The sequence below is a fragment of the Gadus chalcogrammus genome, chromosome 1 (assembly GCF_026213295.1).
Source record: "Gadus chalcogrammus isolate NIFS_2021 chromosome 1, NIFS_Gcha_1.0, whole genome shotgun sequence".
Taxonomy (NCBI): domain Eukaryota; kingdom Metazoa; phylum Chordata; class Actinopteri; order Gadiformes; family Gadidae; genus Gadus; species Gadus chalcogrammus.
In genome coordinates, this window is record NC_079412.1 from 27,579,051 (window position 1) to 27,592,695 (window position 13,645).

A 13,645-nucleotide genomic window follows, 5' to 3' on the forward strand; every position below is an offset into this window, starting at 1 on the left:
ATGAAGGACGTGCTGGTGGACGGTGTGGAGCTCCACCTAGTGGAGGACGCGCTGAACAGCCCCCAGATACTACACTGCTCTGCAGCCGCAGCCAAATAACCTGAGGAAGAGAAGCCAAGAGAGGAACGCCGAGAGGAAAAGAAAAGAATATACGCTCACTCCCTCCCTTTCCATAACGCCCGTGTCTCCTGCTGTAATTATTTTTCTATTTTTGTATACTTTTCATCGCTTTTTATATTGGATATAAAATGAATATGTTGTTCTATCGGTTTTTTTTGTTTTTTGTTTTATATATATTGTTTTCAGATTCATTGTTTTTAATCCGCACCCCCACTCACAGTATACACCCCCCCACACCCCCTCCTAAATCCACTGTCATCATGTCATCTCTAGTAGGAGCCCTGCCTTCACAAAGGCCTTTTAAAATTCCAACCTTGTGTTTTTGCTTTGAATTTATCCAAGAATTTAGTTATACGCATAACTAAAACGGCCTGCATCCCTCCCCCTCATTAACTCGTTCAGGATCACACGTTCATATCGCTTACCCCCGGCAGAACCAGATTCACGTTTATCATTCCCATATCCGACAATCCGCATTCCCGCGTGTATACGCAATGGACTATATACCGGACTGGACGCGGAAACACTGCGAGCATGCGTCCAGCTTCTATCGTTTAGCACGCTGTTAGCTAACCTCACGGAAAAACTCCCAGACCAGTCGAGCTGCTACTAAAAAAAACAAAGAGAGAGAAAATACGACGCCTTTCGAAGCCAGATCATTAATCGCTATGGCAACTGAGCACGAAAAAAAAAAAAAACTAAAAGAGGAGAGAAAAGCTCTCTAGAGCTTATTTCTATTAATCAGAGTCTTTTATTTTGAAATATGCCTTTCTGCTACCCCCGGTCTTAGAAAAGACGGAGAGAGAAAGAGAGAGAGAGAGAAAGAGAAAGAGAGAGAGAGAGAGAGAGTGATCAGGTTTCCACTTTGACAATTGAATCATTAGTCAACATCCAAGCCATTTAATCATAGATATAAAAATACGTATAATAACCTTAGAGTATATTATTAATACCTGAGACTGTGAATCTGTCCCACAGGGTTGGGAGAATTGTGAAAACTCATTTGTTATGCGTTATGTTTTTCTTCTTTTTTCAAACTTATGACAACCACTAAGCATGCATTTATGCAGTATGAATTGAATTGCTTTTATGGAAAGGAAACAACCATGTTCAAATTGTCTATTCCAAAGCCCCTTCTTTTAACTGAAAGAACGGTGTTTATTTCTCTGTCAAGTGGATTTGCTATGTGTTTTTTTTGTTCCTTTCACTTTTGTGGTTTCAGAAATAACGGACCCAGGATAAACGGTTCCCTCTCTCCCATACGGAGCTTTTGGTCTGTTTTCCCAACGGGAGCAGTACTAGGTTGGCTCGGACGTGAACGGTAGTTTTGGGTGTTGTTACCACTACTGACCACATGGTGGTGCTGAGGAGGCAATACCTCAACTGTTGGGGAATGCTCTTTCAATCTTTCAATCAACCAACAAGACGTCCTCTACGACAACAACAAAACAAAAGAATCCAAAAACTTTCTCCAGGAGTCAACTTGGGTTACATAGCCTATATTTTTTCGTTTTTGAACTTTTGTGAGAAAGTCTGTCGAGAGCGGGACGAGTTGATGTGTGCTGATGTGACTTGTTGAACGCTTTTGAACAGCTGTACAACGGGAAACCAACCGAATTAACATAATACGTGCATGGGTTCGTACGATCCACAGATATGTGTCCCGTTGGTGAACCGACGCGACGCAGCGTCGTCTGCACGCACCCGGACTATACAATAATAAGCTGAGGTGGCGGTGTCTTTTTAGTTTTTATATGAGATACTTGGCAATATAACGAGATGAAATCATGCCTGATCGTGACTTGAGTATTAATCCACTCCTGTAGTGCTTCTGTTTGACCCTAATTATCCCCAAACACACACTCATGGATGGGAGTATCAAGTAAACATGTTGTACAGCCCCTCCCTCCCCCCCATCATTTTAAATGGTCATTTAGAAACGTGTAGTCCTGTTTTTCTGTCCCTTTGTTTTCTAGTTTTTTTTTAATTTGTTTTTATGAATTATACACTGGAACGTCTGATTTACCGTCTCACCATTCATGAAGACCGACCCCCCCCCCCCAACGGGGTCAATGGGGCTGGGGGCCTACAAAACCATGTGACTGTCGGGGGCCAATCAGGGTCCCAGAAAATGAGCCGGGACACGCCCTGTTGGACGGACCACGTCGTGACCTGGGTCCCAGAGTCGGTCCTGGACGATGAGTTCCGTGACAGTTGGGGCACTTGCCGAAAAAGGATCCGTATCAGCGGGACACTTAACCGACGCTTAATGCTTACTTAGTAGGAGTTAAAAATAAATAAAGTGTTTCTCAATCTACGGATCAAAACTATGAATTGCCTTAAAACGAAGATACAGAAAAAAATATCCAACGGGTCGCCTTTGCAGAGGTGACGTCACGCATTCATGTCCCGTCGCTGTTTAGTCCTATTAGCCTCATCTGCCATTGTGTAAATTAACAAAAATGTAAAAAAATTATAATAATGACAACAATTTTATTAGGAATAATAATGCTCATTGAAAAAAAATGTCTCTTCTGGTTTGTTACAAAAAAAAGAAAATCGCTCTATTATTACTGTTGTTGGACCCGATTTTTTCCGTTGACTTTATTTAAGTGGTCATGTGGAGTTCCCCCATTCTCCCCACGTCTGACCTATAAACCCACCGTGCGTCGGGAGAGGCGTCCAGCAGGGGGCGCTGCGCCCCCGTGTGAGTGGCATGACCCCGCTCCCTACATTACTAACTTTACCAACTCTTTGTCTTGTGTTCCTACCTACCACCATGAAATAAAAAGTGTCAGACCAAATGGAAACACGCTCTGGTGCGCAGTGTGGTGATTTGCTGTCTATCGTGTCCAATCGATTGAAAGTCTTGAGCCGCTTTAAGCTCAAGCTCCTCCCACTACGGGGACCGTGGGACAACCGCTCAGGTGGTTGACTGCTGAACCACTGGATGAGCACAGCCTGTCCGTTATAACGTCCAAACCGTGACATGGCCACTCTATGTCCATTGCATTCATTGAATTACATAATGTTATTAAGGCTCGACTAGGTTGTTGATCGTGTAGGTACCTGACGAGCGGTGCTGGCTTATCATAATCCTTGGACGGGGCTTAATTCTATTTTCATTATGTGGTTTGGTTTAAGAGTTACGGGGTAATAAAATGCAATAATAATAATAAAAAAAAGTGTTATATTTTACCAGAGGTTTCACATTCGTGTGGTGTTGTGGTAATATGCATAGCTTTTGTCTTGGTCGTTGCAGGTTTTAATGATAATAACTAACAATAACAAAATAAGGATGATTACTTTTAGATAAAGTTCTAACCGGCTACGTTTGGTTACGAGTATGAACACTTACTCGTTATTCAGTGAGCTGCTTATCAAAAGGAGCAAAGCGAGAACCCATACGATTAAATGAGAAGACAGAGGAAACAGAAGAAAAATAAAATTGGGGAAGAGAGTCGAAAGCATCAATTAACAGCAGAGGGCGCTGTATCCACGGTCGGACGCGTCGAATTCAAATTCGAGTTCAAGGTTTGTGTTTGTCAAATGCACAAGAAACGCAAGGCATTATTGGAAAATGATTGTCAGCGTCAGATGTGTTGCCTGTTTGCAGAATACAGATTACAGAAACAGATTACATCCATAGATTACAGTAATGGATTACATTTATAGATTATATTCAAGGGAGTCTGTCTGGTCCTGTGTTTGTGTGTGTGTGTGTGTGTGTGTGTGTGTGTGTGTGTGTGTGTGTGTGTGTGTGTGTGTGTGTGTGTGTGTGTGTGTGTGTGTGTGTGTGTGTGTGTGTGTGTGTGTGTGTGTGTGTGTGTGCGTGCGTGCGCGCATGTGCATGCATGCATGTGTGTTTGTTTGCCCTTATAATTTAGCAAGGAAAAATAAGAATACCCTTCCCAAATAAAGGCTTCTAAACACGGCCTTGTGTTGCATCAACAGAGCTCACAACACAGTATCCTATCTAGAAAAAAAACCTTTAGGCTCCTGAAAAAACAAGAGCAGTAAGCAAGCTATTCTCTCAGGCGTTGAAAGAAGTGAAGCAACCATGAGATCCCGTACGAAATGTCACATTTCACGCAGTGGCGGTTGCTGATTTTCTTGTTATGCAAAGGAAGGACAGGATAGCGATGGGTATCCACAGACCCTCTAGGCCTACCAGACCAGGCAGAGCCGGGGGGGGGGGGCTGCAGTGGACCCAGACAGGAAGACCCAGGACAGCAGGGCCGGAGGCTGAGCCCAGCCCTCCCCACAGCCTGTCCTTGTGGAGAGCAGAGGTCTCATGATGCCTCCTACAGCGAGAAGGGTCCAGCTGCAGGCTTGGGCGTTTTCCGTCATGACACAAGAACGCCCTTAAGGCGTTCCTGGTAGCGTTTCATCGACCAATCACGAGGTGTTTCGAAAAGTATACTGGGTTTCGCAAGGCATACTGCGAAGCACAGTCGCAAGGCATACTATGCTTTCCTTCCTTAATGGCAATTTTACCTCTCTCGTTAGATTTAGCAATCATGGAGCCCCCACTTGGCTAACGTTAGTTCTATGCTACACTGGAAAAAGCCTTCTGTTGAACCAAGTAAAAAAAACATGGGTAATGGTTCACATCTATATTACATAACTTGAGCCAATGACAAATATATAGCTTGCCTCAAACAATATTTCCTATGTTCATAAAAACAAAATAATACAACTTGGCACCAAGTATAATTCTATTCTTTGAATGAAGTTAATACATTTAAATCGTATGTTAAATCCTAAACAAAAAAATATTGATTCACTCCAACAATTGGTTCTCATTTAAGAAATATCTATCAGAAATAATTTGGTTTATCCAATCAAAAAGATTACAATTTAATCAAACAATTGTTTCTCATTATTGTCATCATCATCATTTTTTCCCGCTCGGCTCTCGCCGCTTCATGGCCTTGAGGCGCTTCTGTCTGGATTCAACATCACATCGCGACATCAGTCAGGGTTAGGTGCTTTGCCAAAGACACCTCGATACACTGCTGTGTGTGTGTGTGTGTGTGTGTGTGTGTGTGTGTGTGTGTGTGTGTGTGTGTGTGTGTGTGTGTGTGTGTGTGTGTGTGTGTGTGTGTGTGTGTGTGTGTGTGTGTGTGTGTGTGTGTGTGTGTGTGTGTGTGCGTGTGTGTGTCTGTGCGTGTGTGTGTGTTTCTATTCTATTCTATACAGTGTTACCCTTTAGGTTTCATTTGATAAAAACGACAGTGTTACCCCCTATGTTTTTTTCCCATGATGACTGATGAAAAACAACAGTGTTACCCCTTATATTTTATTTGACAAGGACAATTATTTATTTTTTTCCAATATGTTTTTTTTCATGACGACCAATAAAATACGACAGTGTTACCCCTTATATTTTATTTGACAAAGACAACAGTGTTTCCCCTAATGTTTTTTTTCATGACGACCAATAAAAAACAAGTGTTAACCCCATATGTTTTTATTCATGACGACCAATAAAAAAAGAACAGTGTTACCCCTTATGTTTTTTTTCATGACGACCAATAAAAAACATCAGTGTTGCCCCTTATGGTTTTTTTCATGACGACCAATAAAAAACGACAGTGTTACCCCTTATGTTTTTTTTCATGACGACCAATAAAAAACATCAGTGTTACCCCTTATGTTTTTTTTCATGACAACCAATAAAAAACGACAGTGTCACCCCTCATGTTTCATTTGGTAAAAACAACAGTGTTACCCCCTATGTTTTATTCGATACATTTCGACAGTGTTACCCCTTATGGGTTTTTCATGACGACAGATAAAAAACGACAGTGTTACCCTTTACGTTTCATTTGATAAAAACAACAGTGTTACCCCTTATGTTATTTTCCCATTATGACTGATGAAAAACAACAGTTTTACCCTTATATTTTTTTTCATGACGACCAATAAAAAACCACAGTGTTATCCCTTACGTTTTTTTTCATGGCGACCAATAAAAAACAACAGTGTTACCCCTTTTGTTTTTTTTCATGACGACCAATAAAAAACATCAGTGTTACCCCTTATGTTTTTTTTCATGACGACCCATAAAAAAACGACAGTGTCACCCCTCATGTTTCATTTGGTAAAAACAACAGTGTTACCCCCTATGTTTTATTCGATACATTTCGACAGTGTTACCCCTTATGGATTTTTCATGACGACAGATAAAAAACGACAGTGTTACCCTTTACGTTTCATTTGATAAAAACAACAGTGTTATTATGTTATTTTTCCATTATGACTGATGAAAAACAACAGTTTTACCCCTTATATTTTTTTTCATGGCGACCAATAAAATACGACTGTGTTACCCCTTATATTTTATTTGACAAAGACAACAGTGTTTCCCCTAATGTTTTTTTTCATGACGACCAATAAAAAACATCAGTGTTACCCCTTATGTTTTTTTTCATGACAACCAATAAAAAACGACAGTGTCACCCCTCATGTTTCATTTGGTAAAAACAACAGTGTTACCCCCTATGTTTTATTCGATACATTTCGACAGTGTTACCCCTTATGGGTTTTTCATGACGACAGATAAAAAACGACAGTGTTACCCTTTACGTTTCATTTGATAAAAACAACAGTGTTACCCCTTATGTTATTTTCCCATTATGACTGATGAAAAACAACAGTTTTACCCTTATATTTTTTTTCATGACGACCAATAAAAAACCACAGTGTTATCCCTTACGTTTTTTTTTCATGGCGACCAATAAAAAACAACAGTGTTACCCCTTTTGTTTTTTTTCATGACGACCAATAAAAAACATCAGTGTTACCCCTTATGTTTTTTTTCATGACGACCAATAAAAAACGACAGTGTCACCCCTCATGTTTCATTTGGTAAAAACAACAGTGTTACCCCCTATGTTTTATTCGATACATTTCGACAGTGTTACCCCTTATGGGTTTTTCATGACGACAGATAAAAAACGACAGTGTTACCCTTTACGTTTCATTTGATAAAAACGACAGTGTTATTATGTTATTTTTCCATTATGACTGATGAAAAACAACAGTTTTACCCCTTATATTTTTTTTCATGGCGACCAATAAAATACGACTGTGTTACCCCTTATATTTTATTTGACAAAGACAACAGTGTTTCCCCTAATGTTTTTTTTCATGACGACCAATAAAAAACAAGTGTTAACCCCATATGTTTTTATTCATGACGACCAATAAAAAAACAACAGTGTTACCCCTGATGTTTTTTTTCATGACGACCAATAAAAAACATCAGTGTTACCCCTTATGGTTTTTTTCATGACTACCAATAAAAAACGACAGTGTTGCCCCTTATGTTTTTTTTTAAGACGACCAATAAAAAACGACAGTGTCACCCCTCATGTTTCATTTGGTAAAAACAACAGTGTTACCCCCTATGTTTTATTCGATACATTTCGACAGTGTTACCCCTTATGGGTTTTTCATGACGACAGATAAAAAACGACAGTGTTACCCTTTACGTTTCATTTGATAAAAACGACAGTGTTATTATGTTATTTTCCCATTATGACTGATGAAAAACAACAGTTTTACCCCTTATATTTTTTTTCATGGCGACCAATAAAATACGACTGTGTTATCCCTTATATTTTATTTGACAAAGACAACAGTGTTTCCCCTTATGTTTTTTTTCATGACGACCAATAAAAAACAAGTGTTAACCCCATATGTTATTTTCCCATTATGACTGATGAAAAACAACAGTTTTACCCCTTATATTTTTTTTCATGACGACCAATAAAAAACCACAGTGTTACCCCTTACGTTTTTTTTCATGGCGACCAATAAAAAACACAAGTGTTACCCCTTATGTTTTTTTTCATGACGACCAATAAAAAACAACAGTGTTACCCCTTACGTTTTTTTTCATGGCGACCAATAAAAAACATCAGTGTTACCCCTTATGTTTTTTTTTCATGACGACCAATAAAAAACGACAGTGTCACCCCTCATGTTTCATTTGGTAAAAACAACAGTGTTACCCCCTATGTTTTATTCGATACATTTCGACAGTGTTACCCCTTATGGGTTTTTCATGACGACAGATAAAAAACGACAGTGTTACCCTTTACGTTTCATTTGATAAAAACAACAGTGTTACCCCTTATGTTATTTTCCCATTATGACTGATGAAAAACAACAGTTTTACCCCTTATATTTTTTTTTCATGACGACCAATAAAAAACAACAGTGTTACCCCTTATGTTTTTTTTCATGGCGACCAATAAAACACAACAGTGGTACCCCTGTCAACGTTTTTGCTGGGATCCGAACCTGAGCTGTTTAGAGTGTTACCCTCCGAACTTATCAATGCACCATCAAGACACTGAATAAAGTCATCACAAAGGTTATACTTGACTTTATAATTCACATGAAATAGAGATATGAGTCTTCCAACAGAAGACAACAACCGGACTTGAACCCCGGTCTCCAGGGGGTTAGCTCACAGCTCTCTCCACTTCCCACTGAGATATGTAAGTTAATTATGTCTGAGATTATATATGACAGTACAATAGACATGATAGCATTTCGTTTAAAATTAAAGACAATGCGTTTTCCACAGAAATTGAGCCGCGGTCGCCAGTGGGTTAGGCAGAGTGCACTCCACTGCGCCACTGAGGCGATGACAATACACAATAATCAATCATCAATAAAGAGGATATACATGACATTACAATGTATGTGTGTATTTCTATTATTTCCCTCATGGTTTTTTTCATGACGACCAATAAAATACGACAGTGTTACCCCTTATGTTTTATTTGACAAAGACAACAGTGTTACCCCTTGTGTTTTTTTTCATGACGACCAATAAAAAACAACAGTGTTACCCCTTATGTTTTTTTCATGACGACCAATAAAAAACAACAGTGTTACCCCTTATGTGTTTTTCATGACGACCAATAAAAAACAACAGTTACCCCTCATGTTTTTTCCATGTTGACCAATAAAAAACAACAGTTGTACCCCTGTCGACGTTTTTGCGGGGATCCGAACCTGAGCTGTTTAGAGTATTAACCTCCGAACCTATCAATGCACCATGAAGACACCAAAAAAAACTCAACACAATGGTAATACTTGACTTTATAATTTGCATGAAATAGAGATAAGAGTCTTCCAACAGAGGACATCAACCAGACTTGAACCCCGGTCTCCAGGAGGTTAGCTCACAGCCCTCTCCACTTCCCACTGAGATTTATAAATTAAATATGTCTGTGGTTATATATTATTTTTATTTTTTTATTTGGGTTATTTGGGTTGGGTTCGAGTTGGAGGGCTCAGGCCAAGAATGTCAAGCATCTCCACCACCGGATTTGTAGCAACGTTAAAGGCAATTGCTACCAGCCCACTCCAGCACCGAGTTTCGGCTTTGCCCAGTGTACCCAGGTGTTGGCGGAGTGTCAGGGAAGCTGTTGAGGAACACATCGAGTGCAGGCTTGAAGGTAGTCAAGGTTGTGAGGGACTTGATGTTAGGAGGGACCACGTTGTACAGAGCTGATGCACGAGAGGCGAAGGAGTTGAATCTCAGGGTGTTGATGCTGCTGTGCTTAGAGTTGCCCAGTGGTCTAATACAGGTAGTACCGTGTCTGGAGGTTTCCCGGAAGATGAGATTGACGTTATTTGGGAGGATGTCATGTTCAATCTTCCAGACAAGGATGATGGTGTATCTTTCCCTCCGTCGCTGCAGGGAGTACAGCGAGAGGCGTCGGAGGCGATCCCAGTAGCTGAGATCACGAAGGCCCTGTGTCTTGGCAGTGAAAGATCTTTGGACTGCTTCGATTTGAATGATGTCGCGCTGCAGGTGGGGCGACCAGAGCGGGCAGCAGTATTCGAGATGCGAGCGGACAAAGGATTTGTAAAGGAGCATCATCGTGCTAACATCCCTGGTGATAAAGGTCCGCAAGATCCAGCCAGCCATGCTGTTGGCCTTAGTTGCTTTCGTGGCGATGTGAGTTCGCCAGGTGAGGTTGGTGTCGATATAGACACCCAGGTCTTTGACGTCGTCAGACCCTTGGAGTGGCTGGCCTGATGGTAGGGTATACGGCAGTTTCAGGTCCAAGATTTTGCCGTGATGGAGAAGCTGGAACTTTTCTTGATTTAGTTCCATGTTGTTGATATCGGCCCACTCGACAACTGAAAGGAGGTCCTCTTGGAGAAGAAGTCTGTCGACATGAGAGGATATATCTTTGTGGAGCTTTGAGTCGTCTGCAAACACTTTGATTTTACTGTGTTTGACAGCGCCAAAGATATCGTTGATGTATATGAGGAATAGTAAGGGACCAAGAACTGTACCCTGAGGAACTCCGCTGACGACGTCAATGATGGATGACATGACTCCGTCAACTGTGACGTACTGTTTCCTGCCCGTCAGGAAGCTAGCAATCCAGTTGTAGAGCTTACCCTGGATACCGAAAGATTTCAGCTTTTTCAGCAGGATTTTGTGGTCCACTTTGTCAAAAGCCTTGCTGAAGTCGAGGTACATCACGTCTGCATTTTTATCAGCGCAAAGATCGCACATGATATCTTCTGTGTGGTGGAGTAGTTGCGTGAGGCAGTTCTTACCCTTCTGGAACCCGTGCTGATTAGGGTTAATGAGGTTGTTCGTCTCAATGAAGCTGACCATCTTTTTGCGGGCGATGCGCTCAAAAAGTTTGATCAGGTGTGAGGTAAGAGAGACCGGTCTATAGTTTGCTGCTATAGCCTTGCTACCTTTTTTGAATATAGGCGCAATACTCTGTGTCCGGAACACGCCTGCAACATCTGCAGTGTCGAGGGATCGTCTCCAGAGGTGGAGGATGGGGAGGGATAGTGCATCTTTGCACTCGTGGAGAAGAACAGCAGGGAACTTGTCCGGGCCCGGGGCTGAGTGCATCCCGATATCTTTGATTGCCTCCAGCACATCATCTTGAGTTAGAGTAATGTCTGTCAAAGACTCGTCCGTCTGCTGATGTAGCTTGATGTTGTTAGCTTCCACATTGTTTGGGTTGCTAAAAGCTCGTTTGTACTGTTGTTGGAGGATGTCGCCCATTCGGGCTGGATCGGATTCAAGCTTGTTGTCGCCATCAACGAGGGGACCAACAGAAGATCTGAAATTAGCCGATTTCTTAGCAAAGGTAAAGAAGGCTTTAGGGTTCTTTTTTATCTTGCTAATAGCTGCTTCTTCCTGGAGAAGGCGCTCCCTCTTGATGTTATCCTTCAGAAGAAGTTCGATGGTTGCGCGTTCTTTGTTGAGCTGCTCGAGCCTAGTGTTGTTCCTTGGAGTTCTAGAACAATATTTTATACATAACAATATATATGCAATAGACATGATAGCATTACGGTTCAAATTAAAGATATTGTGTTTTCCACAGAAATTGAGCCGCGGTCGCCAGTGGGTTAGGCAGAGTGCACTCCACTGCACCACTGAGGCGATGACAATACACAATAATCAATCATCAATAAATAGGATATACATGACATTAAAATGTATGTGTGTATTTCTATTATTTCCCTTATGTTTTTTTCATGACAACCAATAAAAAACGACAGTGTTACCCCTTATGTTTTTTTTCATGACGACCGATAAAAAACGACAGTGTTACCCCTTGTGTTCCATTTGATTAAAACGACAGTGTTACCCCTTGTGTTTTTTTTCATGACGACCAAAGAAAAACAACAGTGTTACCCCCTATGTTTTATTTGATAAATATCAACAGTGTTACCCCTTTTGTTTTTTTCATGACGACCAATAAAAAACAACAGTGTTACCCCTTTTGTTTTTTTTCATGACGACCAATAAAAAACAACAGTGTCATAGATCGCTAACTAGCAGAGAGTTATAAGCACTTTCCACCCTTTTCAGTGGAGGAATTGGACTCCCCAAGCAATGTTATACTTTAAAGGAGCAAGTAAGTTACATATTAATTTAGTCTTTCGGCCTGTAGCATATAAACAAAATGAAGCAACTGTCCCATATTTCTAACTGCATTTGAAGTAGACATTGAGACACAGAAAATGGACGCTATAGGACAGTGATCATGATTTGTCTCAATATCAGTATAACAACAATGGGTCAAATAGCAATGGCTGGTGGAATGGCCATGAAGTAGGTCTGTGTATGCAGTGTAAGCTTGTCCAGGCCCTGCAAGTCAGGATGTAGGCTATGAATCTGAATGAAAAGCAGGTAAATAGGTAGTGGCCATCCCCAAAATGCACCAGAATACAGGAAATCAAATCTATTAAATTCAAAAAAATATATGGGGGGAGGGAGAAAACCTCAGACCCCCTGTCTGTTACTGGGCCCCCCAACATGTTTGATCGCCGCAAAGGCGATGAAGAATAAGAAGGGGGCGTTCCAGTCTGCGTAAACGGGAACCCCCACCACACGAGAACGCCCATTTGCGTCTGCAGTGGGATGATATTGCCTACAGCAACATTACATTCAGGGGAGTCTGTCCTGTGTCCGTCCTCTTGTCCTCTTGTTTGTGTGTGTGTGTGTGTGTGTGTGTGTGTGTGTGTGTGTGTGTGTGTGTGTGTGTGTGTGTGTGTGTGTGTGTGTGTGTGTGTGTGTGTGTGTGTGTGTGTGTCTGCACTTCATAAACATGAACGGGCATCAGTGAGTCGCCTTGGTTTGAATTTGAATGGAACGACTCTGAGTGGTCGTTAGATACGTGTCGGTAAGGAGCAGGTTGGGGTCAAATCAAAACTACTGCAAGACTTTAAGGCCCCTGGCCCCATGTCTCGTTTTGTTTCTGTTAGTCTCTGCGTGCAGACTTCAGAGTGGTGTGGGATAAACAAGTCCAAACTTTATACAGCAAACAAACCTTGTTCTACCACCTAGTTTTAGCCTTACTCATACACAATAACCGAACCGTGCTTAACTGTATAGCTTCCTCCCTGTGTTTTTAGAGCTGAATCATCCTGAACACGTGTTTTCATAGAAACTGTCCAAGGAAAAACCCACTTAACCTAGACTTGGTAGCCCCGCCTATTCTGCCGGCGATTTGAGTTTCCCCTGCAGAAGGGTCTGGAGAAGAGCAATACATGCTTTTCCCCTTGGCGCGCTATTGGCTGGTTTAACACAACGACGACAGGGAAGCAGACGGCAAGCAGCCAATCGTGTACAGAGTCAGTTGAACTAGGGACATCGATCACGCCTCTTGTGCTGAGGAAAATGACAGCAGGTTCCCCAGACGTTGGTCTGGGGAAGCAAGCTATTCAAGCTCAATCTATGATTGAGGTTGGTCTGGCAATGTGGTGGCATTAATAATAACAACTTATCTAATTCACTTCAACTAGCTATAAGCAAAGAGGAATCGGAGAGTCCAGGTCAAGTATAGATGGAGAGTTTATTGCCACCCGCAAACGAGAGACAACAAAGCCGAATGGTATTCGCGAATACACACTGCTGAATGAATCCCGGACAGCTCCTTATATCCCCAATCCTTTACACAATACAAAGTTGGACTTTCATCAAATATTGATGTGCATAGAATGTTTTTCTGGG

The 13,645-nt window shown here is 41.4% G+C and overlaps 1 protein-coding gene across 1 annotated transcript in view; it reads left to right on the top strand.

Moving 5' to 3' along the window:
- Positions 1–3,118, top strand: part of LOC130389695 (agrin-like) — a 6,571-nt gene extending 3,453 nt beyond the window's left edge. The window contains exon 3 of the mRNA XM_056599617.1: positions 1–3,118. This exon is cut by the window's left edge and continues 68 nt beyond it. Coding sequence (XP_056455592.1) covers positions 1–99 — 99 coding nt within the window. The 3' untranslated portion in view covers positions 100–3,118.
- The last annotated feature ends 10,527 nt before the right edge of the window (positions 3,119–13,645 follow it).